General features: G+C 36.6%; 1 protein-coding gene across 2 annotated transcripts in view; it reads left to right on the top strand.

Moving 5' to 3' along the window:
- The first annotated feature begins 298 nt into the window (after positions 1–298).
- Adgrl4 (adhesion G protein-coupled receptor L4) overlaps positions 299–26,250 on the top strand; it is a 91,367-nt gene continuing 65,415 nt past the window's right edge. For both annotated transcript variants that reach the window (XM_027395958.2, XM_035451939.1), the window contains exons 1-2: positions 299–320; positions 1,614–1,763. In XM_027395958.2, the coding sequence (XP_027251759.1) occupies positions 299–320; positions 1,614–1,763 (172 nt within the window). The remainder of the gene's footprint in view (positions 321–1,613; positions 1,764–26,250) is intronic.

The raw sequence follows: 26,250 nt of genomic DNA, 5'->3' as shown, positions 1-26,250 counted from the left end.
CACTCTGGGGCTGCTCCAGGAGCCAAGTTAAGCCACATCAGAGTCCCATCCTTAGTCCTATAGAGAATTTGTGACCACAGCCTGGGAATGGAGCCCAGGCTGTTTGGATGAAGGGGCCTGGCTCCGGACATGGTCTGCAGACTCAGGGCTGTGTACATATTCACACAAAAGAGGCCGGAAAGTGATAGGAGGAAGCTGTGCGTCACGGGGACTGAGCTGGACCCTGCTGCGCCTGACCAGCTCAGGACAGACCCACACTCCAGCCTTGAGCGCTCAGCTGCCAGCTCAGGGGCTTCCAATGAGACTCCTCCTGCTTCTAGGTGAGTATTGGCTGGGCCTGGGAGGCTGCAAAGCGCCCACCTGCAGGGAACCAGAGAAGGAGACTCGCCGGGGTTCAAGTGATAAGTGTGTCTGGCAAGGTCTCTAAGGAAAACAGATCCAGGCTTTCACAGGATGTTTTTCTGCTTGGCCTTTACACTCTGGACCTTGCTACCCAAGGCCCAAACTTTTACCTCTTTATTCTTCCTGAAGAAATCCCGAAAGTCCTCGAAGACTCAGACTCTGACCTTTCTTGTGATATCCTCCAAGAAACTTGGGAAATCTAAACAGCAAATGCTTGAGAGAGGCTTCCTGACATTTTTAAGGCTACTGCCTCCCCGGACTTTGGGTTCATTTTAAACCCCTATTTTGGTGATGCTTTGGGGAGAGATAATAAATCAAATGACAATTTGAAGGCAAAGGAATCCAGGTTTAGGAAGTACATATAGTCTTGTAAAGGACTGAGATTTAGAATTGACTGTGTAAGGATCTCTGGGTACCAGATAAGGACAATTTATCCAAGATAACACTTTTCGGAACAATGGCTTTGTGATTCATCCCTGTTCCGGCCCAAGCTTGCTCTTAAGTGGTCCTGGAACAAAACAATAAAAAGAAACACTCTATGATTTGGCTTATCATTTCCTAACAGTCCTCAAAACATTGTTTTGTTTGTCATGTTGGGCAGGTGTTCTGAGGCTGAGAGATCAATTGTAGAACAGTGTGTTGAATTTTGTTTTAATTTCTCCTAATACAAAATACCATAAAAAGGCATTATGTCATGAAAAGGGCAGAATGACAATTGCCAGAACCCTGGGAGAAGGGAAGGGAAGTGCATTTCTTCTCCTAGATATGACAAATAATATCTTTAAAATGAAAGATTTTAGTTTGTGGAGCCCTAGATACTCAATTTACCTTGATTTCTGGAGGGAAAGGGCAACTCCCAAAGCAGGAGAAGGCAAATTGCTTTGCAATCAGGCAATACCTTTGCAAGTAACCACTTTACTTCAGCGACAAGAGATACTGAGTTTCCAGGACTGGTTGACCTCATGATTTTTATTATAAAGCTGGATTCCCCCATTATGTTTTAGCTTTACTGAAATCTACATGATATATTCCTTAATCTTCAGGCTTAGTCACTTTTATCCTATGATTTAACTAAATGAGTCATTGGGAAATTTTCATAATTCATCTTTCTAGGTGAAAAGAAAAAAGAACATTTTTTGGGTATTGGTCTTTAACACAAGGATAGGAAGTCTCTTGCTTTTTGACAAGGTCTATGTCTTGATTTTATTTAGTGGGTTTCTCCACTTTATTGAATTGTTCCTACACACAAAATTGCACCAAGACACCGTGTCTACCAAATGCCAAGTGTGAAATCCACAATGGAGTGGAAGCCTGCTTCTGCGGTGTGGGGTTCTCTGGAAATGGTGTCACGATTTGTGAAGGTGAGTAGTCTTGACCTCTTTTAATCTACTCGTGAGATTCTGGTCTGAGATGACTGATACCTTGCTTTACCTGTGCAGTTAAACTTGTGTGAATCTAAAAGAAAAAACTCAGTTAACTGCCCAACCAGCATGAACTTCTTATGTCAAAATATATTTTTAGTGTTGATATTGATTACCCAACCTATTTTTTGTATTTTGAAAGTTAAAGATTGCTGTCATTAATCCAGGAAGTCTAAGCCAAAGAAGAGAGGTAATAGCCTTCAAAGCTCCCAAAGCCCAGTCGATACTGGCATGCTAGCTCCTTGGATGTTTTCTGTAGAAGTTAACTGCTTAATTTCAATTTGATGCTAAGTGTAAGAAATAGAGTTGTGTTGTGCTGGTGCACACCTGTAATCAGAATGCTCTGTAGAAGGACAAACAGAAAGATTGCAGATTTGGGGGCAGCCTGACCAATACAGATCCTCTCAGAAGGAAAAATACAAGGAGAAGGAGGCAGACAGAGAAAGAAAAAGAGTACGAAAGAGACAGGGAGAGACAGAGGGGTAGAAGTATGGAGAGAAGGAAGGGAGGAGGAGAGAAGGGAATTTTTAAAAATATTCTTCTCAATGAGTAGATTTTGCCTATAGAATGTCATTGGTGGAGGCCAGAAAGAGTCTGGTGGGAAGGATCTTGGGAAGGTGCAGTTCAGAGAATTGACCGGATAGGATAAACAAACACCATCTGGTAAACCAATTGAAGTGAGTTCCACCCTGTGATCACCTCAGCCAATGTTTCTTCCTGCCAAAAAGACTCACTTCGTCTTCCTTATATCCCATAATCCTCAGCAGAGGCCACTTTTAAATAGGTCATTAGTGAAATATTCGTACAGAGAGATGGAGAAGGGCAAAAATGTTGCAAGTCATATAAATTAGTTTCAAATATAATTAAATACTAAGTTCACATTAGAGCTGTGTGGCATTATACTCCTAAATGTGTTTAAGAACACATGGACTTTTTCTAATTAAGCTAGGATATTGTGCTTTGTTAATATTGCATATTGTTGCTTATAGCAAAAACAAGTTGTGTCTCGTGATTCAACTTGATAGGCTCTGAAAAAGATTAAATATGCAGTATATAGTGAAATCCAAACCTCATCATAATTAGTCTAATGCTTTAAAAATGTGCAGCAAAGACGCAGTTTGCTTAATGGTGCATTAGATCAGCCGTTTCTGCTTGTACATCCAGCCAGAATTTATAATAAACTATTCTACAAGCACTACAAAATACTTTCTATAAATAATCATAGATTGTTTTAGCATGTATTTAATTGAATAGCAAGAAGGCAAGCTGATAGCTGAATGACCTTCAAAGTATTGCTTCTGATATATCAGCTTCCTTTCCTAGTAATCATTATGAATTGTTCAGGAGCATTTAGAGACACCATTGCCTTTCTGTGATTTAGATACTTTTACTGTCATGATTATCATCATTAACATCAATAAATTTTTGGTTTTGGCCTTTGACAACCAATGAGCTGATAATCATGACTTTCATGACTTCCTTGAAAAATACATATTCCAATACACAGTGTTGTCTCTGCTTCTACTGCCTTCAAAAAAATTAAAAAAAAAAACAACCTGAAGGACCTGTGACTTGCAATTTCTTCTCACTCTGAATATAATTGGTAGTGGGAATTATTTCTTTTTTAAAATGCATTAACTTAAATGCCATTTCTATTTAAAGCAAAAGGTCTATATTCACTTGATTTAGTAGTCATTATCTGAGTTGTAATGTCTTCTAAAATCACTAAAGAGTGATTTTCCTCTTTTCAGCATCCTCTTCAGTAGGTATGCTAATATGTTCTTTAGAGTTAAACTTAAAACATTACATTTTCAGCTACTGAAAAGTGTAGATTATATGTTGCCTATGAAGTTTTTTGCTGGATTTTTCTCTCTAAATAGATATACCTCATATTTCTTATGTGTCTTTGCAAGCTTGGCACTATGTCAGGAAGAAATGTCTAGGTAGCATTTCAGCTATAAAGATACCAAGTGATTTAAAATTACAAGTTGTTTTCCTTCCAGTATCATAACCATCACCATCATGATCAATACAGAATTTGATTATTTAAGTAATACCAGACACATGTTTTCTTGATAACTCAGTCTCACTAACTGTATGACAAGAGTCCATTTTAAACAAGTCACATAGAATGTGGCTTACATGATTCCAAGTGAACAAGATTTAGCTGCAATGAGTTTAATCTCATCTAATCAATTGGTTACTTAACAGGTAGTCATTGGTCACCTTTATCATCATTATCCTCACCACTGTCATCACTGAGACTGACATTAAGTATTTCACATTGAATCCAAGGCATGAGTTAGTACAATGCTTCCCTGTTAAAGGTCGTTTTTCATCTTTGGAGAATACACCAAGGGATGCAACTAAGAAGTGATAAAAAAACAATTGGTTCAGTAATGTTGTCTTATTCTACAGTTCTACACACACACACACACACACACACACACACACACATATATATATATATATATATATATATATATATATATATATCCTTGAATTCAGAATTCAGCCCATTTATTGTTGATTGCATGTTTATGTTTTTAGGGCTGACCACTTGATAGTGTATAACCAACTAAGTTTTTCCCCCCTTAGGAAGACCATTTTTCCCTCTGTCAATAATCATTAATTGACTGTAACTTTCTACCTAGGGATAGGGCCTTGTGAGTGTTCTTTCATCCATGTTGGCATGTCAACTGGTGTCACTTTTCAAATTCTGTAGAGCCTCCTATATTGTTGAAATTTCATAGATGTAGGTTTTCTGTCCTTTATGGTAGACACAGTCTCTCAGGAGACAGCCTAGTCCTCTGGCTCTCACCATCTTTCCATCTCCTCTTCTGTGATTTATCTGAACCTGAGGTGTAGGGGTTGTGTTATAGGTGCATAACTGAAGCTGTGTACCCCACGATCAGTCATTCTCTGCATTTTAACCATTTGTGGCTTTCTGTAATTGTCTCTGTATGTTGGAAAAGAAGTTTCTTTGATGAAGGTTGAGAGCTATACTTGCCTGTGGGTATAAGGATAAGTATTTAGAATGCAGTTAGAAATTTTATTTGTATAAGAGAGTGGCCAGAGTAGGTTCTGTTCTAGGTTCCATGGCTTCATTAGTCATGGGCAGTTAACTAGGAATATCCCCATGGCCCTAGATTGAAAATATAAACTAGCCATTGTCTTTGGCATAAAAAGTATGTGGTGGTCAGTTAATATCTATATTAATTGTTGTGAAGTGCTGCTATAAGGTGTATCTATAAAATGCAGAAGCAAGACAAGTGGAAATGACATTAAGTCTGATAATAGAAAAAAATAAGTTGTATTTGTCAAGATGTCCAAAGCAGCGATGAGAAAGCAGGCAGATGCACAACATTTACCAATAAAAAGTCTGAACAATTTCTGTAATGCAACTCTTTTTCATTGGAATAAACTAAGTCAACAAGACCTAGAAGTTGAGCGTGTCTGAAGTTTTTCAGAAGTATTTCATGTCTAGTGGCAGAATATATTAACTATAGGGCAAGTCAGGATGTTGATGCTATTATCAAAGAAGATCAGCAAGAAGAAACATTACAAAGTCTTAAAGTAACTGAGTAGCCCAATAAATTCTGTATATTAAAAATATTAACCTATAGGATCGAGTAAGCAAATGTGTAACAATGCATCAAAGACTGTGGTAGAAACTTGTATAAACACCAGAACTGCATGTTTGCACAACACATCAAAGGAAACCCACTTCTACCATGTACATGTTCAGTTTTAAGGTAGATATTTTTTAAACATAAAGAATAGGTACTATTTTGACCTCCACAATCGACTATAACTAGTCATACTAGCATTTATTAAGCACCATGCCACAGCTTTTTGCACAGTTGAAGAACTGAGCTGTGGAAATGTGAGTTCTGTATTCCGTAAGAACAGGTGGTAGAGACAGTACTCAGACCCTGGGACAGCGACTTTCTAACAATGACAATGAGTGCCAACAAATCCTTAGCCAACTGACATAATTAGGGTAGCACAGCTTTCAGAGCTAGGCCTAGATCAGAAATTAGATAGTTGATAGACATATTGAGATAAAAAGTCTCTAGTTTATTTGAAATTTTGTAGAGTACAGATATTTGGGGATGCCTTAAGAAAGGAAAGCATGTACAAATTTTAATGTACAATGGAAAGGCTAATGAAATAGTTGAAGGTATTTCATCTTTAACACATGATTTCTTAGTTTTTCTATTTATATCGCTGTTAATTATGCATATCAACACACTTTTGGTTGCACTTTGGATTACAACTATTGTAGGTATAGGAAGGCATAGGCAGGAAGAGAATGTTCACCCATAAGATAAGGAGTAAAGTGTAAAAAGCATGTAAGAAGAGAAAGTAGGGGTACATATAGATTTTCTGTATATGTCTAAAGTGCAACACTTGTGCAATGCAAGGCTTGTGTAAGTGTGAGAATGTATGTGAGAGACAAGCTCGCTCCTGGCAGAAAGATTCACTAAATAGAGCAATGTTTTGGTTTGAATGGAATGTGAGTGAGACAAACAATTGTCCCAGGTGTGGACAGGAAAGGTCAGGAAGGATGCATTGTTGACAACCTTGTGCACATGTATAAACATCTTTTCATAGCTTGGGACATGTCTATCATGAAACAACACAGGGAAAACAATGAGGTGCTGGTTCTTGCTATAAATGTGACACACTTCATTAAGCAGCATTCATGGCCAGCTCGATGGCTCCACAGGTAAAGGAGCCTGTCACTCAGTGATATGAGTCCCATTCCCAGGGCTCACGTGGTGGAAGGAAATAACCCACAGTCTCCAGCAGGTTGTCTTCCGACCTTCTTACAGACTTTGTGGAACACTTGCTCCACACATGCACATGCATGCACACAAAACAAGTAAATGTAATAAAAATAAATAATAAAATTTAGTTTTCCTCCTTATATAAGGAGCACACAGATGTTTATGAAGTATGCTATGATAAGTAGCCTGTGGGATCAGAATGTGGGAGGAGCATTGGTGAAACACACAAGCACAATTCCAGCTGGACTAAAGTCAAAGTCATGTAGATTGTTTTTGTGTGCTGCTGAAACTTAGATATTCAGCAGAGTTGAGCTGTTCTTGACACTCTTTCCTCAGTTCCTCTTTTCTTTCCCATCTTCCTACTTTTTCACTCTTCTACTCTCTTGTCCTATTTTCCTTCTTTCTTTTTTAAATGGGTATTTTTTAAAATATTTTTATGTGTGTGATTGTGAACCTACATCTCTGTGTGTGCCTGTTTGATTAAACTGCCTCAGGAAGCCAAAAAGGGTCTCTAAGACACTGAAAATGTAGTTTCAGGCTGTGAGGATTTGTGGGAAAAGGAAATGAACTCAAGTCCTCTGCAAGAGCAAGAAATGTTCTTCAGTACTGATCCATCTCCCCACCCCATGGCACACGGGTGTCACACACACACACACACACACACACACACACACACACACACACACACACGCACACAATACATGCAGGCAAATATTCATACTCTTTTCCCCTTTAACTGAAAGTGAATATTTTTCCTCACATAATATATCCTGAATAGTTTCCCCTCCATCTATTCCTCTTAGTTCATCTACAGCTTCCCTCCCATCCAGATCCACTCCTTTTTAGTCTCTCATTTCAAAACAAACAGGCTACTAAGGGATAATAATATAATATAATAATAATATAATATAATATAATAAAACTAATACTTCAGAACTCTTATTTCTGCTAGTTTGTACAATTCTGAAGTATTATTTTTGCATTTCCATATGACTAAGGTTGTTAAATATTTCTGTGAATGTTTCTCAACAATTTGAGTTTGGGTTGTTTTCTTCATATCTAGTTTTTTTTGTTCTTTATGTATTTTGGACATTAGCCATCTGTTAGACGTAAATCAATATTTTAAAAAATAGTGCCTCCAGCATCATAAAACAACCACAGCATCCAGATTCCTACTTTCTGTGTGACAGTTCTACTGTTCTTGAGTTCTTTAGTGCTTCCAGTTCATTTTGAATTGGTGACATTTCCTTTGCTCTGTAAATATCAGATACTTGTAGCCCCCTTAAAGGGTGATATTAAATCACATATGTCTTATTGTTTATTTTCCTGTATATTTTCTCTTCTACATGAGGCAATCTTTATAATGCTCTAATTGTTTCAGGATCACAGCTTAACAGAATCTGTGATACACGAAAGTCAACTTTAATGTTTTCTGCAAGTAATATGTTACTCAATACTTCACACATATTCATGGATTGAATTCTCAATACAATGCTCAAAAATAGGAGCTAGCATTATCCCAATTTGTAGATAAGTGAATTGTTTGGGAAAGCATCCTCTAATAATTGCTGTGGATAGTCTTCAAATGACAGAGTGAAGCAGGTTGACAAACAAGGAAATGAAGTAAAAGTAAATAGTTTAATTTCTATCTTTAGCCCTCATCTCCTTCTCCAACCCACAATATTATCAGTGGAGTTGGTAGTATAAGTTAAGGGAATTAAGTGTTTATAACTTTTTAGTGCATTAGTAAAAATCATACATGAAATGCAAGTATTTAACTATTTTTTATACACTCCTGGAAGCCAAAGAGCTTCACATTGGGAAACTCAGAAGGGACTTGAGATGTCTAAAACCAAAGACTCAACACATGGATGCCCTGACTGCACTAAAAGATTGGTGCATTAAGATGGTAAGCTGCTCTTGTAGTGAGGATACTCTATAGTTTTTAATAAATGCAGTCGAAATCTAGGTGACCAGTTAATACACTATTTTTCACAGGCCACATACATTGGAGGCTGTCATCTACTGTTACTTGGGCCAGATAAAGCCAAATGAGTGCTCCCAAAGGAAACTCAGCCATCTACTGAGAAATAGCCCTGTCGGTGGAAATTGATGCCAAAGTTGTGCTTTGTCAGTACCTATGATGCTGGAAAAATGCAGAAAAATAAATGCTATCCCCTAATCATGTACACAGAAAACTCTGAATTTTCATGTATTGAACAAGCTACTATGGTTCATAGAAAAAAATCTGAGCCAAGCCATACAGGATATCACATTACTCTATAATTGAACATGTGATGATCATTGAAGCATAACTGGTCATTGAAGAAATGACAATACTGTGACTCTAAAGAGGAATGAATAGAAAAGCTGAGTCTAAAAAGTGAAATGGAAATGGTTTCCAGGGAAAATGTTGAATACAAATATGCTCAAGAAAATCTTGACAAATTTTGCATCTAAACGGCAAAAGTGTGGAATAGGTGTGAAAATATCAAAGAGTGGGCCATCCTTATGTGATACATCCTAAACTTGCCATGTGCCTCACTTTTTTTGCATCTAGATTCTCTTCTTATCTCCTCTTCAGTAGCAAGGTTGTCAAGGCAAACAGCTGGTGAAATTTGAGTATTGCACAATGTGTTTGGAAACAGTAGAAGAAGCTCTGGGAGGTAGATCAGTGTGCAAATCCTTTCCATGAACAACTGACAACCTGAGTTCAAATTCTAGAACCCCCCTCACTGAAGGAGAGAGCCAACTCTGTCCGCTATCCTCCATGTGCACACCGCACCATACTGTATAATTACAATGATAAAATACCAGAATAAAGTCCCCCATTCCTGGGCTTCTTGTCCCAAAAAACAGTCACCACACAGAATAGAGAAGACAGAAATATAAAATTCATGAACACATCAGTGAAGGCTGTAACAAGGCTAGAGTAATCAAGACATTGTCATCATTGCAGCATAACCCTTTCTACAATACCCTAATTTCTTCTCTTAACTTTTCTCAAATCCCTTACTTTATTTCAAATATTAGATGAAGAAAAATCATGTGTTTCCTAACTTGTATTATATGATTAGTCTGTGATTTTCATATTATAAAACCAGCAAGATCAGAATGGATTCCATACCTGTTAGTCAGGTTTAGTGTGTTGTTGAAGAAAGTCAGTGGCTCCATTACTTACAACTTTGGTGGTTACAATGCCAGTGTTGTTTCAGCTAATCTTTGGAGCTGGCATGGACAATGCAAGTGACATTTTCATCTTCTTGTCCTATCTCCTCCTTACTTAAAGGCCCAAGGACAGATGCTCCTTCCTACTGAACTGGGTGTGAGCGTGGACAGACTCTCAGGGTTACCAAGCAGGTGCTGTAAATAAGCTGAGGGACTTATTTGAAGACTCTTTACATTCTTCTTCCTTTAAAATGAATTTCTGAGTCCATCTTCAGAGATTCTTCTTGTATTATTACAGTTGACTAAAATGGAAGGTGTTAGTAATTAGGCTTCTGTACTGGCCTGTCCTTGGGATTCTGACAGGATATGCCCTCAGCTGCAGCACCACCTGTGCACATTTACTAAGTTCCCTTTTAAAAGGGCCCTGCCTACCTCCCAACTCTCTCTTTCTCTGTCTCTGTCTCTCTGTCTCTGTCTCTCTGTCTCTGTCTCTCTGTCTCTGTCTCTCTGTCTCTGTCTCTCTGTCTCTGTCTCTCTGTATCTGTCTCTCTCTCTCTTTCTCTCCTTCTCCCTGTCTGTTCATCTATCTATCTATCTATCTATCTATCTATCTATCTATCTATCTATCTGCCTCTCTTTCCTCTCTCCTGTTGTTCCTGTCCCCAGAAGTGGGTCCCCTCTTCCCCTTTTCCCTTAAAAAATAAAAAAAACCTCTGCTTGAATTCTGTCACATGACATCTGTTTTATAATTACAACACAAGGTACTAAATATTATAAAATAACTGAGACAAGAACTGCATTGGTGTCTCTGATAATAAAATTAAGTAAGTCAACAAAGCAGATTTTGTATTAGTCCTTCTACTTAGGGAAATGTAATTATCATCACATGCAATTGTGACTTTACCCTTTGAGGAATGTGTGCATATGTAGAGCAATAGGTATTGCCTCATATACAGATATGTTTGTATCAGGCACAGTGAATGGGATAGAATAATCAGTTAGCATTCGTGGTAGAAGCTGAGTTATATCAATTTTGGGAATAGTATAAATTAATATTCATTGTCTAAGGTCCAACTCAAGTCAATGTCTTTGTAAGACTAAATTATTCTATTTATTGTGAATTATAGTTTTACATGTTACAGTGATTTCATTTTATTTTAAAGGAATACATTTTGAAGTGTGTTTCCAGAATGTCTGTGTGTATGTCAGTGGTGACTGAAAACCCTGGTAACTAATTGCTATTCTTGTTTGTGTTCTTAGATACTAACAAAATGTCTTGTCAATCTGTAACATGTTTCAGCTGTGAACGGTGCCTTCCCACATTGCTATTCCTTCCCGTTTTTAATTGAAAATAGATTCTTCTCTCATACAGCATGTCCAGAGTAGAGTGTCCCCTCCCTCTACTCCTCTCATCTCCCCACTCACAAATTATAAAACTTATTAAACAAAAAACTTGTGTCTCCATCCAGAAAAGTTATTTAAACACCAGGTTGTGTTTTACCATTCCTTAAGTATGCCTACCTCAGACATCTTCCCCCTGAGAATGACTTCTCGAACTCTATTTAGCAGAGATGCACTCGTCTAGAACTTCAGAAGAATGGCAAGGGATCCGTTTAAAAATTGTAAATATCTCAGAAATTTTTTCATGGTTGTTTGTGTTGTGATTTAATATCTCTCTTTTTATGAAACATCCAACCCTTGGCCTGACATTATATTCAATTTTAATAATTTTCTAGTTGGTTTCATGAGAAGACTCCACTATTGTCACATATTATACAACATGGGCATCAATGTGCATAACATTTGGGCTGCTTTTAAGCATGAATAAAAGGATATTTGTTTAGTGTGGAGATTGTGATTTTTCTGAAAATTAAATCCTTTAGCAAGACTGGTTCAATGTTTTGACTGGCTTAATTAACCATTTGGTCCACTCCGACCAGCCACAGGTAGAGAAACTAGTTTTAAAGCCTAGTAAACTAAACTAGTTTACTTATAGTTGTGATTAGGATGAGAATGGGTACATGCAAAAGAAAAAACTGTGTTTATAATGACCAATAGAGGGAGAAAGTTCCAGCACCCGGGTGTAATAGATGACAGCATTTTATATTCAAGTCATAGAATTTTCATTAAAAATGTGATTATCTTGAGAGGCGTTGGTCAGACAAGCCCAAATCTTGAAACATCACTTCTCTTGGGATTTACTGTATGGTAATGCTATTTTCCATATTAACAAGATTTTTCTGCAATCTCATGTTCAGATACATAATTTATACTACCAAGAAATTTGAATTAGTATACAGATTCATAGATCCACATTACAATTGTCTTAAAGTTCCCAAATAAATTACTGTTGCCGTGTGACAGAATGTCAGAAGAGTTCAAATCTAAGAAGGAAATTAAGACTTGGGTCTGTTATTACCATGGAAAAAGACCATTACTTTTTCTGGGAGGATGAGAATCTAACCAAATATTGTAGCTAAATATAGCATACAAAGCCTTGTGCCATTTCTGAAGATGCTATCGGGAAGAAAACCCAACGACTAGGTTTCTGTGCTCTAGTTTTTAGGTACACAGATTCAATTTAGAGATTGGGGTTTGAAAATAAAATTTACTGCACAAGTGTTTTTGGCTGATAAGAAATGGATTTTGTGACCCTGGTGCACATTAATTGAAGTATCTGGCAATGTGTCTCGACCAGGTTAAAGATACCATATGTACTTGGCACCATATTATTGCTTCACATTGAGCTCCCAAGTTAAATCTCTTCATTACCATATAAGGACACAAACTTTACCACCAGGACACTGCCCAAGGCAACACTCACTACTGACTAATGCCTGGGTTTTTTGCAATGTGTGTTCCATTTAGTTTTCAATCAATATTGAAAACTGATTTTAACTTAAGAATATATTATCAAAGTTTATACTATTTTATACTTTCTAATATTCTAGCTTTAATATATGCTTTTGCTTTTTTGCTTCTTGTTTGCTTTTTGAGACAGTTTCACACTATAAGACTGACTCAGGAATCACTGTGTATTCCAAGCTTGCCTCAAGCTTATAGTCTCCTACTTCAGCCTCCTGAGTTCTGGAATTAGAGGTATTCATTACTATGCCTAGCTAATATTTCTAATATCTTAAATGTTCTATTCATTAGATCATATACAGGAGAATTTGCTGATGTGTGTATTCAGACATAATAAAAGTGAATCAGTTTTGGATTAGTCATTCACTTTCATAATATACCTTTAAAAATGGTAGAAGTCGTGTAGTTTCATGTTGAAGATGGTACTTGGGCATTCTATGGAGCTGCTGGCAGTGGAACCAGTGTTTATCCCTAATGCATGAATGTGCTTTTGGAGCCCATTCCCCATGGAGGAAGACTATCTCAGCCTAGATACAGTGGGGAGGGTCTCCATCCTGCCCCAAATGACAAACTGTGATGATCCCCATGGGAGGCCTCACCTCTGGAGAAGTGGATGGGGGGGTGGAATGGGGAGACAGTGGGGGCGGATGGAAGGACAGGAGGGAGAGGGAACTTGAATTGGTATGTAAAATAAGATTGTTTTTAATTTAAATTAAAAACTTTAATTAAAAAGATGGTAGAGTGTAGTATGTGCTTGCCAATGTTCTTTGTGCAGCTTAAGTGCTAGTTTCTTCAACAGGTTTTGATTCTGCTTTCATTTACATAGGATAAAATCATTTCAAAATTTTGAGGGAGTTGAGAATTGTAACACATATTCCTCATAAGATTCTTTGGGTTTAAATGACTGAGCCAGTTATCTGTTCAATAACCATCCATTTGTATCCTGTTTGTCTTTTTTGTGTATGTGATCAGGACTGAAATACAGATCACGCCCACAAAATGACTTTGTGTTCTGGCCCTCGGCAAAACGAGAATATATCCTGTGTCTTAAAGAAATTAATACTAAAATTTCAATTGAAGCCATGCTTAACAAGTAGACACAAAATGAGAGAGGGATACACACATTTTTGTTTGCTTTCATGGCACTAAATTGACACATGCAGAACCTAAATCGGTTTGATAAGATTAAACAGAGGGTGGTTTTAATATTTGTTTGATACTCTTGCCTTTGTAGCAAACTTTTGATATTCTCAAATAAGAGAGCCATATATGCTTTCTGTCAGAAAGAATCTTATGCCAGTTTTCCTGGCACCATATGGAGAAGAAATTCTGAGATTATTTCTGGACCTTTATAAACACAGAAACCCATTGAGAATACTAAAGAAAGTGCAGCAGATCTCCACATCTATGTAATGTGGGAAGCAAGCAGATGCTTGATTAGGCTGAGATGTTTGTTCAACTAATGTTATGCTCATTGCAGCAGCTTTGTAATGGAACACCATGCGGAGAAGAATGATCTGTAAAATGTGTTTTGGACTCTGAATTTCAGTTCATTAGGACACAAGTATGTCTGGAAATTTTTCAGTAGTTGCATTAATTGTTGTTTTATAGTCAACCATCCTTTTATACTTATCCTTTGGAAAAATTCAGATGGCTGCCTGAAGAATGAGCAAGCACAGAGGGAACCTGAATTTAAGAAAAGCTTTTAGAAGCTGTGTGCATGATAAATCCTGCTTGTAATCCCAGCACTCAGGACACTGAGGCAGGAGGACTGCTATGAGTTTGAAGCCAGCCTTCAATATATAGTAAGCTCCAAAGCAACTGAAGCCACAGTGTGGGACTCTGCCTGGAAAAATAAAAGGATAATGACTATCAAATGTCTTAGCCAGTAACAGTGCTTGCTCTATTAGCCTGACTACTTGAGCTCAGGTCAATGCAGAAAACTTCATAACTTCATGAGGTTGTCAACAAGCTCTACACTTGCCCACCATGGCATGCATGACCCCAAGCACAGACACAGACACAGACACAGACACAGACACAGACACAGACACAGACACAGACACACACAGACACACACACACACACACACACACACACACACACACACACACACACACACACACTTATTTACACTAGTAATAATTGTAAGGGAAGGAAGGAAGACATTGAAGGAGAGAAGAGGGTAGAAAGGGAGAGTCTCAGATAGTAGCCATAGTAAAAACTGCATTCATATGCTGGATGTTTTTTTAAAGCCCAAGTATGACCAAATTTCAGTGAAATAATTGCAGTAGAAGCTATTAAGGATTGTTAATTTGTTATCCTATTACTGATGCATAGTACAAACTGCATTATCATGCTAAAATAATTTAATAGCCTACATCTTACCAAATTTAGTGAAATAGTTGTGCTAGAAGCTATTGATTCCTAACTACTGCTTATGTCTTGATATACATTCATTTATTAATGAAATTGTCTTTTCATCAGTATTCAAAACTAACATTTGGGCTATGATCAATGTTCAGAAGCAGGATATCAAGGGCAGACAATAACTATAAAGAAGAAACAATGGCTGCTGTTTAGAAAGGGAAGATTTCAGATGGTGAAGTTCTGTGGTGAGATGCCCACTGAAATATGGGCATCAGTGTTTTAGGCTTAGAAACTGCACAAGGGTGATTACATTCCAAATTGATTGAAGCCTGATGAAATTTTCCCTCTAATCTGTAAGGAGACAAATCGCTGTGCACTGTGGAGAGCAGAGCCTCTGAGTAAGCCATCTGTGGGACTGAATCCTCATCCTAGAATTTTTCAGTGCCTTAATCTATTGACTATACACAGTTTTGTCAATACCAAAGTCATTTTTGAAGATTAAAGAAGATAATACAAATTAAGCACTTAATTAAAATGGTCCTACAGAAAGATCTCAATAAATCAAGGCTGTTATTCCTGTAAGTTTGCTGGTCACTAACTGTCAAAAGTTTTTGCAAGCACATTCTCTGTCTTCTCTCTCCAACCCCTGAGGAAAGTAGATGAAGGTTCCCCCACCACAAGCTCTGAAAGTTATTGTCATCACACAGCAAGGAGGCATTTTCCTTCCCCAAAGAACAGCACACATGTTCACTTCCATTGGAGTACAACGACAACCTGTCAATTCTCAAGTTACAGTTCACACTTCTTACGTCCAAAGGCAATAAAAAAAAAGGAGTCTGACTGTTAGTTACCTTTCTCTGAAGAGTGAGTTTATTTTTTCTCTTTTGTTTTTTTTTTTCATTTTCTCTGTATAGATTGCCTGATTAGCATGTGGAAGCCTGCATTTGAAGGCGAAGCAGATTTACATAGAAATATCTGGAAGCTAATTTCTCCTAAATCATATATAGTTGCATTTATGTCAATAAATCATCTGTTATATTACATATTACAGTGTATTATATAATTGCATTACATAATAATATTAAGCCAAATTTTGTGTGTGTGTGTGTGTGTGTGTGTGTGTGTGTGTGTGTGTGTGTATGCATATCAATCAATTAAGAAATCAGAAAAAGAGTTCTGTAGCATTGAAGGCCTGATGCCTAATGGGAGATCTAAACCAGAGTAAGGCTTGTTTAAATAGTGTAAATCTGTGTCTGGGGAGACGTCTCAGTAGTTAAGAGCACTTCCTAACACCATGTTGGGAGGCTTAGGAAGGATACCTGGAACTCCAGCTCCAGGGGACCTGACAACTCTGGCCTCTGCAGGAACCTGCTTTAATGAGCATATACCCATAATAAGCACACAAATTAAAAATAAATCCTAAAGAACAAGTGTGAATTTCAGGAATTAGTTTGGTTATAATGAATACTTATTAAATTGACTATCACATATGTCAATAGCTTTCACCTGTTTTATTGATTGAAATAAATAAGATTACTTGAAAACTTTAAAAAATATGCTTAAAAATTCTAAATATTTGTGTTTAGTTCCCAAAAATCTCTTATTGAATTTAGCTAAAAACACATGAAGAAAGGGGTACATTGGAGAGATGGCTCAGTGCTTAAGAACATTCGTTGCTCTTGCAGAAGTTTGAGCTTTGGATTATGGAACTCACACTGGGCAACACATAACCACCCAAAATTTCAGTCCTATGGAATTCAAAGCCTGCATATGTGCACTCCCAGAAATGCATGCACAAAGATGAAAATAGAGTAAGTTTTCAATACAAATACAGAATTGTGCTTACTAGAAGGTTCAGTGAGTTTAAGGTGCTTGTCAACAAACCTAACAACCTGAGTTCAAAACCCAGGATATATGTGGTACAGAATTGACTCCCACACATTACCTAATGACCTCTATATCTATAGGGTACACATATGTGTTCATAAACACACACATGAAAATTAATAAAAATGTAAAATTTAAAAATGAAGGTAAATGATGGACAGAGAGCTGATGGATATATATATATATGAAACCTCTTTAAAGTATCACTTTGAAAGTCTGACAAAGCCCAGGAATATGCTCACACAAATGGCCTTAGTGTGTGTGTGTGTGTGTGTGTGTGTGTGTGTGTGTGTGTGTGTGTGTAGATGATTCTTAGAATCCCTGGCCAAATTTTTAAATGTAGAGAGAAATATCAAGGATGCATAAAACAATGTAGTAAGACCACAGTGATCTGGGTTTCAGTGTTTGCAATGACCAGGAACTCAACAGAGGCCTGATTAGCACCATCTCCTGACTTCTCTCAAGCAAGTCCCTGTGATTTCTCAACACTGGGGAAGACAGATCTGAGTGGAAACATTTAAGACACTTCTGCTTAGTTCAGTGCCATTTCTGAGTTATGGTTTAAACTTCAATTCAAGATGACCAAAATATTTCACAAAGGCAGTTGAACCTACCATAATTTCTTAGAAACTGCCATGGTGTTTGCCTGTTCATTCATGGTTAGTTGTGTTCCCTGGGGGGTCTGTGGTGTCTGAGGGTTTGATTGGGAGGTAGGGCCTGGTGGGAGTTCTCTAGCCATTGGGAACATGTCTTTGGAGGAGGTCTGGCAACTCCATTCTCTCACTCAATTCTCATGTGTCTTGATTTGACTGCCTAGAGGTAACTGGAGCAGAAGTTTACTGTAGTAGCCATAGGGCTCTTCAGCCCCCAAAACTGTGAGCTCAGAAATGCCATTCACGCTGTAAAACCAACTTTTTCCAGAATTTTTTACTAAGGAAAGAACAACGAACAACATAGAGGCCTTTTCAATAAATCCCAGGATGTAAATTATAAAGCCAGTTAAGACTGCAAAGCATCCTTTTAGGTGGAGCATTTATTTCTGGTTGCATGTTTTCTTTTTGTTTGTTGTGTTGTGTGTTGTTTTGTTTTGTTTAACACCTGTTTTCTATATAGCTAAGGCTCTGTTCCAGCTTCTGACCAACCCTGTCTCTGCCTTTGAAGTCCTTCCTTGTGTTAGAGGCTTCTGCTCCCACCCCCAGATCAGTTACATACTTTTAACTTGTTGAAACAGCCAGCTAAGCACTTGGCTAATAGTAGAAACTGCCACCCACCTCTTCGGTGCCTAAATTTTCTACCACCAGTTCCAATGTGTCTTTTCAAAATGATTGTCAGGAAGCTGATGGTGAAATTAATTTTCTAAAATGTTCTGAAACAGAGTCCTTAAACTCTTGACATGACAACATTTGAACTTCATTACTTTCATATCCTATTTTGTCACGAAAGAGCTGTTATGCTTGAAATACCATTGCTTTTAAATTTTTAACTACAATTATATTAGATTTTATTCTAATTTGTCGCTATTCTTAAATTATAGCAATAGTAATTGTGATTCTTATAGAAAGTATTTTTAACAGAAACATAATAAATACTGCTCTATCATAAATCTAAAAGTCCATTCTGTAGTTAATGAGATTGCATTTTTTAAAATAATAAAGCGATAAAGTTGAATCAAATTGGAAAATCCCATGGATAATTTATCATCCATTAACTCATGTCTCATTCATTCAATAAATACTAGTGCAGAATCTACAACACATTTGACACTTTACTAAGTTAAATATAAATCAAGAAACAAGCAATTAACCCTCCTCTGCCACCGATTCTAGAATAATAAGGAACAATGAAAACTAGCTGACAGAAGTGAACATTTTCAGTGGTCTGAGTGAGCAAGAAATGTTCATAAGAAGAAACGTCATGAAAGTTGAACTATGAATTGGATCCATAAACCATGCATTTGCGGAGTAAAGGGAGGGAAAGAATGTTATTATATATGCTTTAATAAAAGAAAAGTTCCAGTAGCTTCATATTATAGTTGCCTTTGATGATTACATATCTGGTATATGTGTAAAGTTAGTCAGCTACTATATTATGTAGCCTGCTTGTATAATCCACAGGTTAGCTATATCTGTTTACATATTTTTTTTTAATTTTTAAAAGTCACATTAGTTTCTACAGAAAGTAAATTATTTGGAAACTAGCAAAATGTTGATGCTGGCTAATTAGGTACATATCTGTTCTACTGTCCAAAAAGAAACAATAGTAGGTTTAATTGGTTGGTTGGTTTTTGGTTTTCAGTTTTTTGAGATAGGATCTCATTGTGACCTAAGTAGGCCTCAAACTTACTAGGTGGCCCCAACTGACATGAAATTGAAGGTCTGCTGCAACAGCCTAATAACGTTGTTACAGGTCCCAATCTTTGTAAGGGATTGTGTATTCTGAGTATGAGAAAAACAGATGTGACAAAAAGTCCTTAGGCTCATATTGTGAACACCTGGGTAGATGCTCACACCATTTTAATGCAAAAGGGAACATACATGGAGAGAAATGATAAGTACAGTCTGGAATCGCATGAGTTCATAAGGCTAAGTGGAGACAACAGTACATACTGTCTGAGATTCAGATGAGGCTTAAATGAATCTTGTCTTGAATTGTATTAAAATGGTAATTATCATGCTCCTTGCCAGACGGGGATTAAGATATTGAAATTGTACCTTCTCTTAATTACTGTTCTTGGTTGTGAGAACATCATAAAAACCTGGAATTTGAAAACAACACTAATATCACTTTGTAAAATACTTTTATCTAGTTTTGTGCCATGGCACACATGTTAATACTAGAGTGCCTTTGAAATATAGTATTTCTGCAAATACCTCCCTATGGCTAATTCAATTTTAGAGTCCTTATCCAATCTCTTTTTTTCTGATATATTTTTTTCATCTTTGGGAGTTCTGGATTGGATTATTTGCAGTACTTTTATATAGAACACCAGATGCTCTTACATTTGATGACTCAACAACTTAAAAACATTTGAATTTGAGCAGCAACACAGTTTGCATTGGATTTCGTTTTTTTTATTAGTTGCAAAATATTATTGCATATCCAAACTTTGAATACTCTGAATCAGAGAAAAGGAATAAATGCATACTATTTTTAAACTGGTGTCCTCACTGCAGATAATGTTACGCAAATGGCAGAAACAAAGAATGACTCATAGTTCTGCTGAGTAAGAAATCATGCTTTTCATATATTCCTTAGCCTTTATTCTGCTTTCTGTATTCTGACTTAAGAATCCATTTTTCTCAGTAAACATTTTCTCTGATTTTACCTCTAAATTTTGCTTTTCTTAGCTGTAACTGGCTTGCAAGACCAGATTAATGTTGAAAAAAAAGTTATCATTAGATTATCATGCTTGCTGTTTAATGGCATGTGTCAGTTGTGCAGGTTTGATTTTGCTTGTGGTTGGGTTTGTTTGGTTGGTTGGTTGTTCCCATTCTCCATTTAATTTTAATATTTTTTAACCAAAATTAAGGCAAAAAGTGCAATCAGTATACATAGGAACTAAGAAATTACATGGTATATGTCAATCAAAGTAAGAATATTAACCTCACTGTGCACCTGCCATTAAAAGGCAAGACTATGAAACTGCCTCTAGATTGATGAAATTAAGAATGAGCTATGCTCTTTTGTTTTAAATTTATTTTAGAAAAAAATGTACTTATAAAAGTGACATTTATCATAGAAAGTACATACCTTTTAAAAGGTTGCAAACCATCACAAGAATCTCCAATCCTTTAACTCACTTTCAAAAATTAAATAAAATCATCCTAGTTATGTTTCCATGCAATGGAAACCTAGAAACAGATAATCAGGGTAATGTAGGTGATAAACAGACAGACAGACAGATAGACAAATGATAGATAGACAATAGACACACAGTTGCTTCTACAATAATTGGATTATTACCTAAACCATCTTTCACTGAAAGGTCGACACTTTAATTTTACCAGAAGAAAGAGAAAATTAAACAGAAAAGAACTATGACCAAAGATTTCTATTTTATCAATAATAAAAGATAATTGTAAAATAACTTTAAAAAATATATAGAATAGCCACACGATTTCAAGCATTCATTTTTACTTCAGACATTACTATTTGATCAGTTGATACAAGTGGGAATTATTGTTTACTATGTTAATATTTTCTACATTATTCTCTTTCCTCTTTGAATTGCCTATACTGGTGTCTTACAGTTGTGTATGTTTGTATGTGCAATGGGTCATAGTATTGATATTCTGTTCTCTGTAGTTCAGTTTGACTTTACATTTAAAAGGTATTAATATTTATTTAGAGCCATCTACACTATGGAAACTTTTTTGTAAATAAAATCCATTGGTTAGTAAAATTCATTAATGTTGTCTTTTGCATGGAGCTAGGGATAAAGACCAGGACCCAGTAAATACTAGGCAATTACTCTACCTCCGACCCACACTCCAGCATCTAGGAATTCCTTCACCAAATGTGTTTTATCTTTATCCAACTGTATTCTCTCTCTACTTTTATCTGTATCTGCAAGTGCCTTAGCTCTATACCTGCAAATTTTGTCAGGATCCATCATTTAAAGTCAAACTAATTTCTGTAAACCATGATTTGTAGATTTAAACACTGACAAAGTTTGAGGCCTGTTTTGGCATTTGGTTCCTGTCAATAGCACGTCATTTCTATCAACATGAATACATCCAAAACTGATGGAAACAAAATCCAAGACCTGTACCACATTTTTGTTATTGTGATCCAGAAACATGTTTTATTTTTATTTCCTCTAATATTATTTTTAAATAACTAACTACAGAGACTTAGGGAATGACTCAGTCAATGAAATGTTTGTTGTGAAAGAACAAGGACCTGCTTCCTAGATCCAGGCTCTGTGTGGAAAGTTGTGTGGTAGTACACTTGCATGCCAGGACTCAGGAGGCAGAGACAGGAGGGGCCCTAGGACTCCCTGCACAGCCAGTCTAGTGGAATCAGCAATGCAAGATCCCAGGAAGGTAACTTTTTCCCAAACTAAGGTTGATGGATCTTAGGAAAAACACTGAAGGTTGACATCTAGCCTCCATGCAGCCACACATTCACTTGTACACACACACACACACACACAGAGAGAGAGAGAGAGAGAGAGAAGAGAGAGAGAGAGAGAGAGTGAGAGAGAGAGAGAGAGAGAGAGAGAGAGAGAGAGAGAGAGAGAGAGAGAATAACAATAAGAATTAGGAAAAGCTACTTACTCTCTGTCTGGCATCCCACTTATGTAAGTCACACAATCCGATTTCAGCATGGAAAATGATGTATTTCCTAAGATTAGTGATATTGTGATGACTTAATGGTGCGGCCAAAACATTTCCGGGACAGTCCCACACTTCCACTCACCAGCCCTAACTGCCCACCTTTGCTTCCATCTGAGCTCAATCTATCTTTGTCCTAAATTTAACCACAAATTGTCAGTGTCTGTCTGTCTGGAACTCTAATTTTTCTTGTTCCTTAGAACATGCCCTGAGCTCATAATATTTTTCCTGAATCTTTGAAGGCATATGATATATATGTCACATTTTAGATGCTGCTGTTTAAGAAGAATGTCCTCTTGCCATGTCTCTGTAGCTGCTTACAGCACCAACTGACGATTCCATTGAAATTGCTCAATGTCACCTCCATGTTTAGATTTTTTTTAATTTGGCTAATAACTGTGTTCCCAGAATTTCAACGTTGTTGTTATCAAATCTGTAGTTTTCAATTATATAAAACTGGGTCTCCCTCTATTGCCCAGGATGTCCTCAAACTCATGACAATTCTTTTGTTTCAGATCCCCAGGTGCTAAGATTATAAGAGAGGGACATCATGTCAGCTTATTCGTCATTAATTCCTTAAAATAATGCTTGTTTACACAGACCAGAATTACAAGCACATGTTCTTTGTCTGCTTACTGATGGTTTTTATCAAGTATTTCATCATTTTCATTGCTTTGCTCCACGTCTTTCACTTCAAATATTTTTAGAGCTGCCTCTAATCGTGTAACTACTTAAATAATTAATTTTAATTTAAACTAAATTAATTAATGATTAGGTATTTTCACTCAAGCACTACTTGATTCCTTAAACTTCTTGTGTATTGCATAATGGAAGCTCTCTCATATATTTTAAGAACCACCCCTTATCTCATTGATGTTTAAAAATAGTTTATACTATATAGTATTATTATTATTATTATCATTAAAGTTCTCTAATTACTTACTAATTCTTGTTTCTGCCCTTCTTGACAAATGGTTAATAATTTTTATGGGTCACTTAATTAATTTTGGTAAAAAGATTGATTGTAGACTTTGTATCTGGGGAAACTGTGATGTTATACCACAGATATTTCTATATATTCTATAAATACTCATTTGTGCTTCCTCAGTGGCTGCCCCATCTACACTAACACCTATAGGTCAGTTCCTGCTGTTTCTAAGCTTAGAATTACTATAGCCACAGTTACTGAATTCTTAAATCTTAAATGTCTATCCCACACCCACTCACACACAGCCTGGGTCATGCCAAAAAAATTTTATCTCTTCTACCAGGTGAAGATCCTTTTCCTGGCCTTGCTGTGGCTGAGCCTGGGGCCCTTTGATGTCTTGGCTTTTGGCAGATGCCTCAGTGTAAGATCCCAGGGGCCACTAAAGTCATCATTGCCCTAAAAGTCTTTGATGCTCTGTTTTATTGCCTAGTTTTAACTTTCTCTTAAGATTTTCCTTACATTGTTAGAATATGAAATCAAAACACATTACAAGTCATGTTATAGCCAGGCATATATTTAACTAGTTCAGGGGAAAACACCAGTCTCCAAATGGCAGAAAAGACAGGAACAAAACCTTGATGACCGAATGTTCTGCTGATCAACCCTGTGGATGATTTATAGGAGTGTTTTATGTGTAAGCCACTTTGAAATAAGCTTTCCTGGCATTGTTGGGGAAGGGAGGCAGGCAGGAAGTCCCACCGCTAGCTGGGGAGCTATTGGCAAATGGTAACAGCTGGGAATGTCCATTTTCTTTAAGGGTGTGGACCCTGATAGGTCAACTATGCTTGAGTGTTTGTGTACAGCACAAAAATAAATTGTTTGCTTTGCTGTTGTTGTTGTTGTTTTAAAGTGAAGACACAAGGTTGGATAGTAGGGAAGGAGAGAGTGGATGGGTGAACTGATGGAGAGGGGCCAATTTTACTATCAAGTACATTGTGTAACACCCTCAAATAACTAATGGTAATTTTTTAAAGAAACGGCTTTTCCACTACCTCAAGTGAACAGCATCCTACCTAACCAATAATATGCTCATTCATCTGCATCACTAACTCTTCCCACTTACAGATTAAATTTAAGACCAGATTGGTGAAAATTGCTGACTTACCTTTTATTCAGAGTGTTAAAACAAAAAAAAAAGATTCTACTGGGAATCATAAAAATTGGCGCACAGATTTTCAAACTGGTTGCTTGAAAATATAAGAACTATAAGTGGGGCTTTGTGAGAAATCTACTTTGGTCAGTGAGATGAAATTTGAATTCATAATTCTACAATAAGTCAGCAAACTTAAATTCATATTCTATAATTCTATTATGAGTCAGCAAACTTAAATTCATATCTATAATTCTATAATGAGTCATCAAACTTAAATTCATATTCTATAATTCTATAATGAGTCAGCAAACTTAAAATTACTTAAATACACCAACAAAAAAGTATGTTTATCTCAATTACCAACATTCATATTCTATAATGAGTCAGCAAACTTAAAATTACTTAAATACACCAACAAAAAAGTATGTTTATCTCAGTTTACCAACATACTATTTAAAAGATTCTAAGGGTTGAACACAACTGGAAATGAAAGATAGGATTTTTAAGAAGACTGCAAAAAGGGGTGTAACAGTGAAGTCAAACAACAATTACATTGCATATTGAATACAAACTGAAAATGATAAAACATTCTGCAGTTGGATGAAGGGCAAGAGAGAAGAAATGTAATAATGCAAATCATCTAATTTGTATTTAAGCTCTATTTTGCATTAATTATTCATCAAACTTAATTCATAATACAAAACATATTTTAATTATGCTTAGGTTGTACTTTTATAAAACTGAAGAAAACTAGGATATCAAGGAGAGGTTTTTTTTCTATTATATGCTTTTCCTCATTGTTTCATACTCTTTTTTATTATTTATGTTTTAGAATTAAAATCGCAGGATGTGGCCTAGGAATGCAGCTCAATTGGTAGAGTGCTTGCCTGGCTTTTGTCATAGCCTAGGCACTGTGTTTAGTACTGTTTAAACTCAGTGTGATTGCACATTTAGGCCATAGGAGCAAGAGGATCAGGAGTTCAAGTTCATTGCTTGCTATTTAGGTACTTCCAAGGTGAGCTTGCATTATGTGAGATCCTGCATCAAAAAAAATCATAAAATATGCTCACACATTTACAGTGTAAAAGCTAAAAGAATTATTAACAGCGTACTACAAACAAAATCAAATAGTATATACTGAACAACTACTGAATACAATAGCATTACTATTCACGTTCACAATACCTCATTAACTCTGAGAAAAATTCTTACTGTGTTTTGTAACTGAGAAAAATAAGCATAACTTTCCTCCATATGAATGGGTTGTGCAGTAAATTGACACAAAATAATTTGAAATATAAAGCAAACAGACATATTAAAAATCATGAATTCATGACAACCAGTATATTTTCCAGCCTTCTTTATCCTGGGAAGTAAACACTTCATAGCAACCAATCCACCTTGATACTTCAAACACTGGACTTTTGATTTCCTTTGTTCTGGTGGGGTTTTGTTTGTTTGCTTTGTTTTTTTTTTTTTTTTAATTCTGACTCCTTTAGTGTTGCATAATGACTTGAGAGCTCTGTGGGGGCGGGTTATGATGAGGGGGAGACTGGAAATTAGAAAGATGATTTTCAGACAAGCTGGTGGCTTCCACTCAAACACCCAGATGTCAAAACAGTAATGCCATATTGGGAAGTGACTGTTTAGCCTGGGACAAGGGATTGCTGGAGAAGGCAGTACAAGGGCACAGTGTGTAATACTGGTAGCAGCACACAGAGAGCTGAATAACCCTGCTGGCCTCAGAACCTGGATGATCCCTGTGCAAAGGCAACAGGATGAGAGTATAACCTGAGTAGCTTAGGTAATCAAGGGAAGAGTTGTAGTAGGAATGGCCAGGAGTGCTGAAATGATGACAAGAGGAGGCCTCATAGACACCGTGCAGAGGCTTTTATAAACAGCATGGTTTCTCATCTATGTGATGACT

Source organism: Cricetulus griseus, assembly GCF_003668045.3.
Source record: "Cricetulus griseus strain 17A/GY chromosome 1 unlocalized genomic scaffold, alternate assembly CriGri-PICRH-1.0 chr1_0, whole genome shotgun sequence".
Lineage (NCBI taxonomy): Eukaryota > Metazoa > Chordata > Mammalia > Rodentia > Cricetidae > Cricetulus > Cricetulus griseus.
Note: the sequence above shows the minus strand (reverse complement) of the source record. Positions and strands in the feature narration are given on the sequence as shown.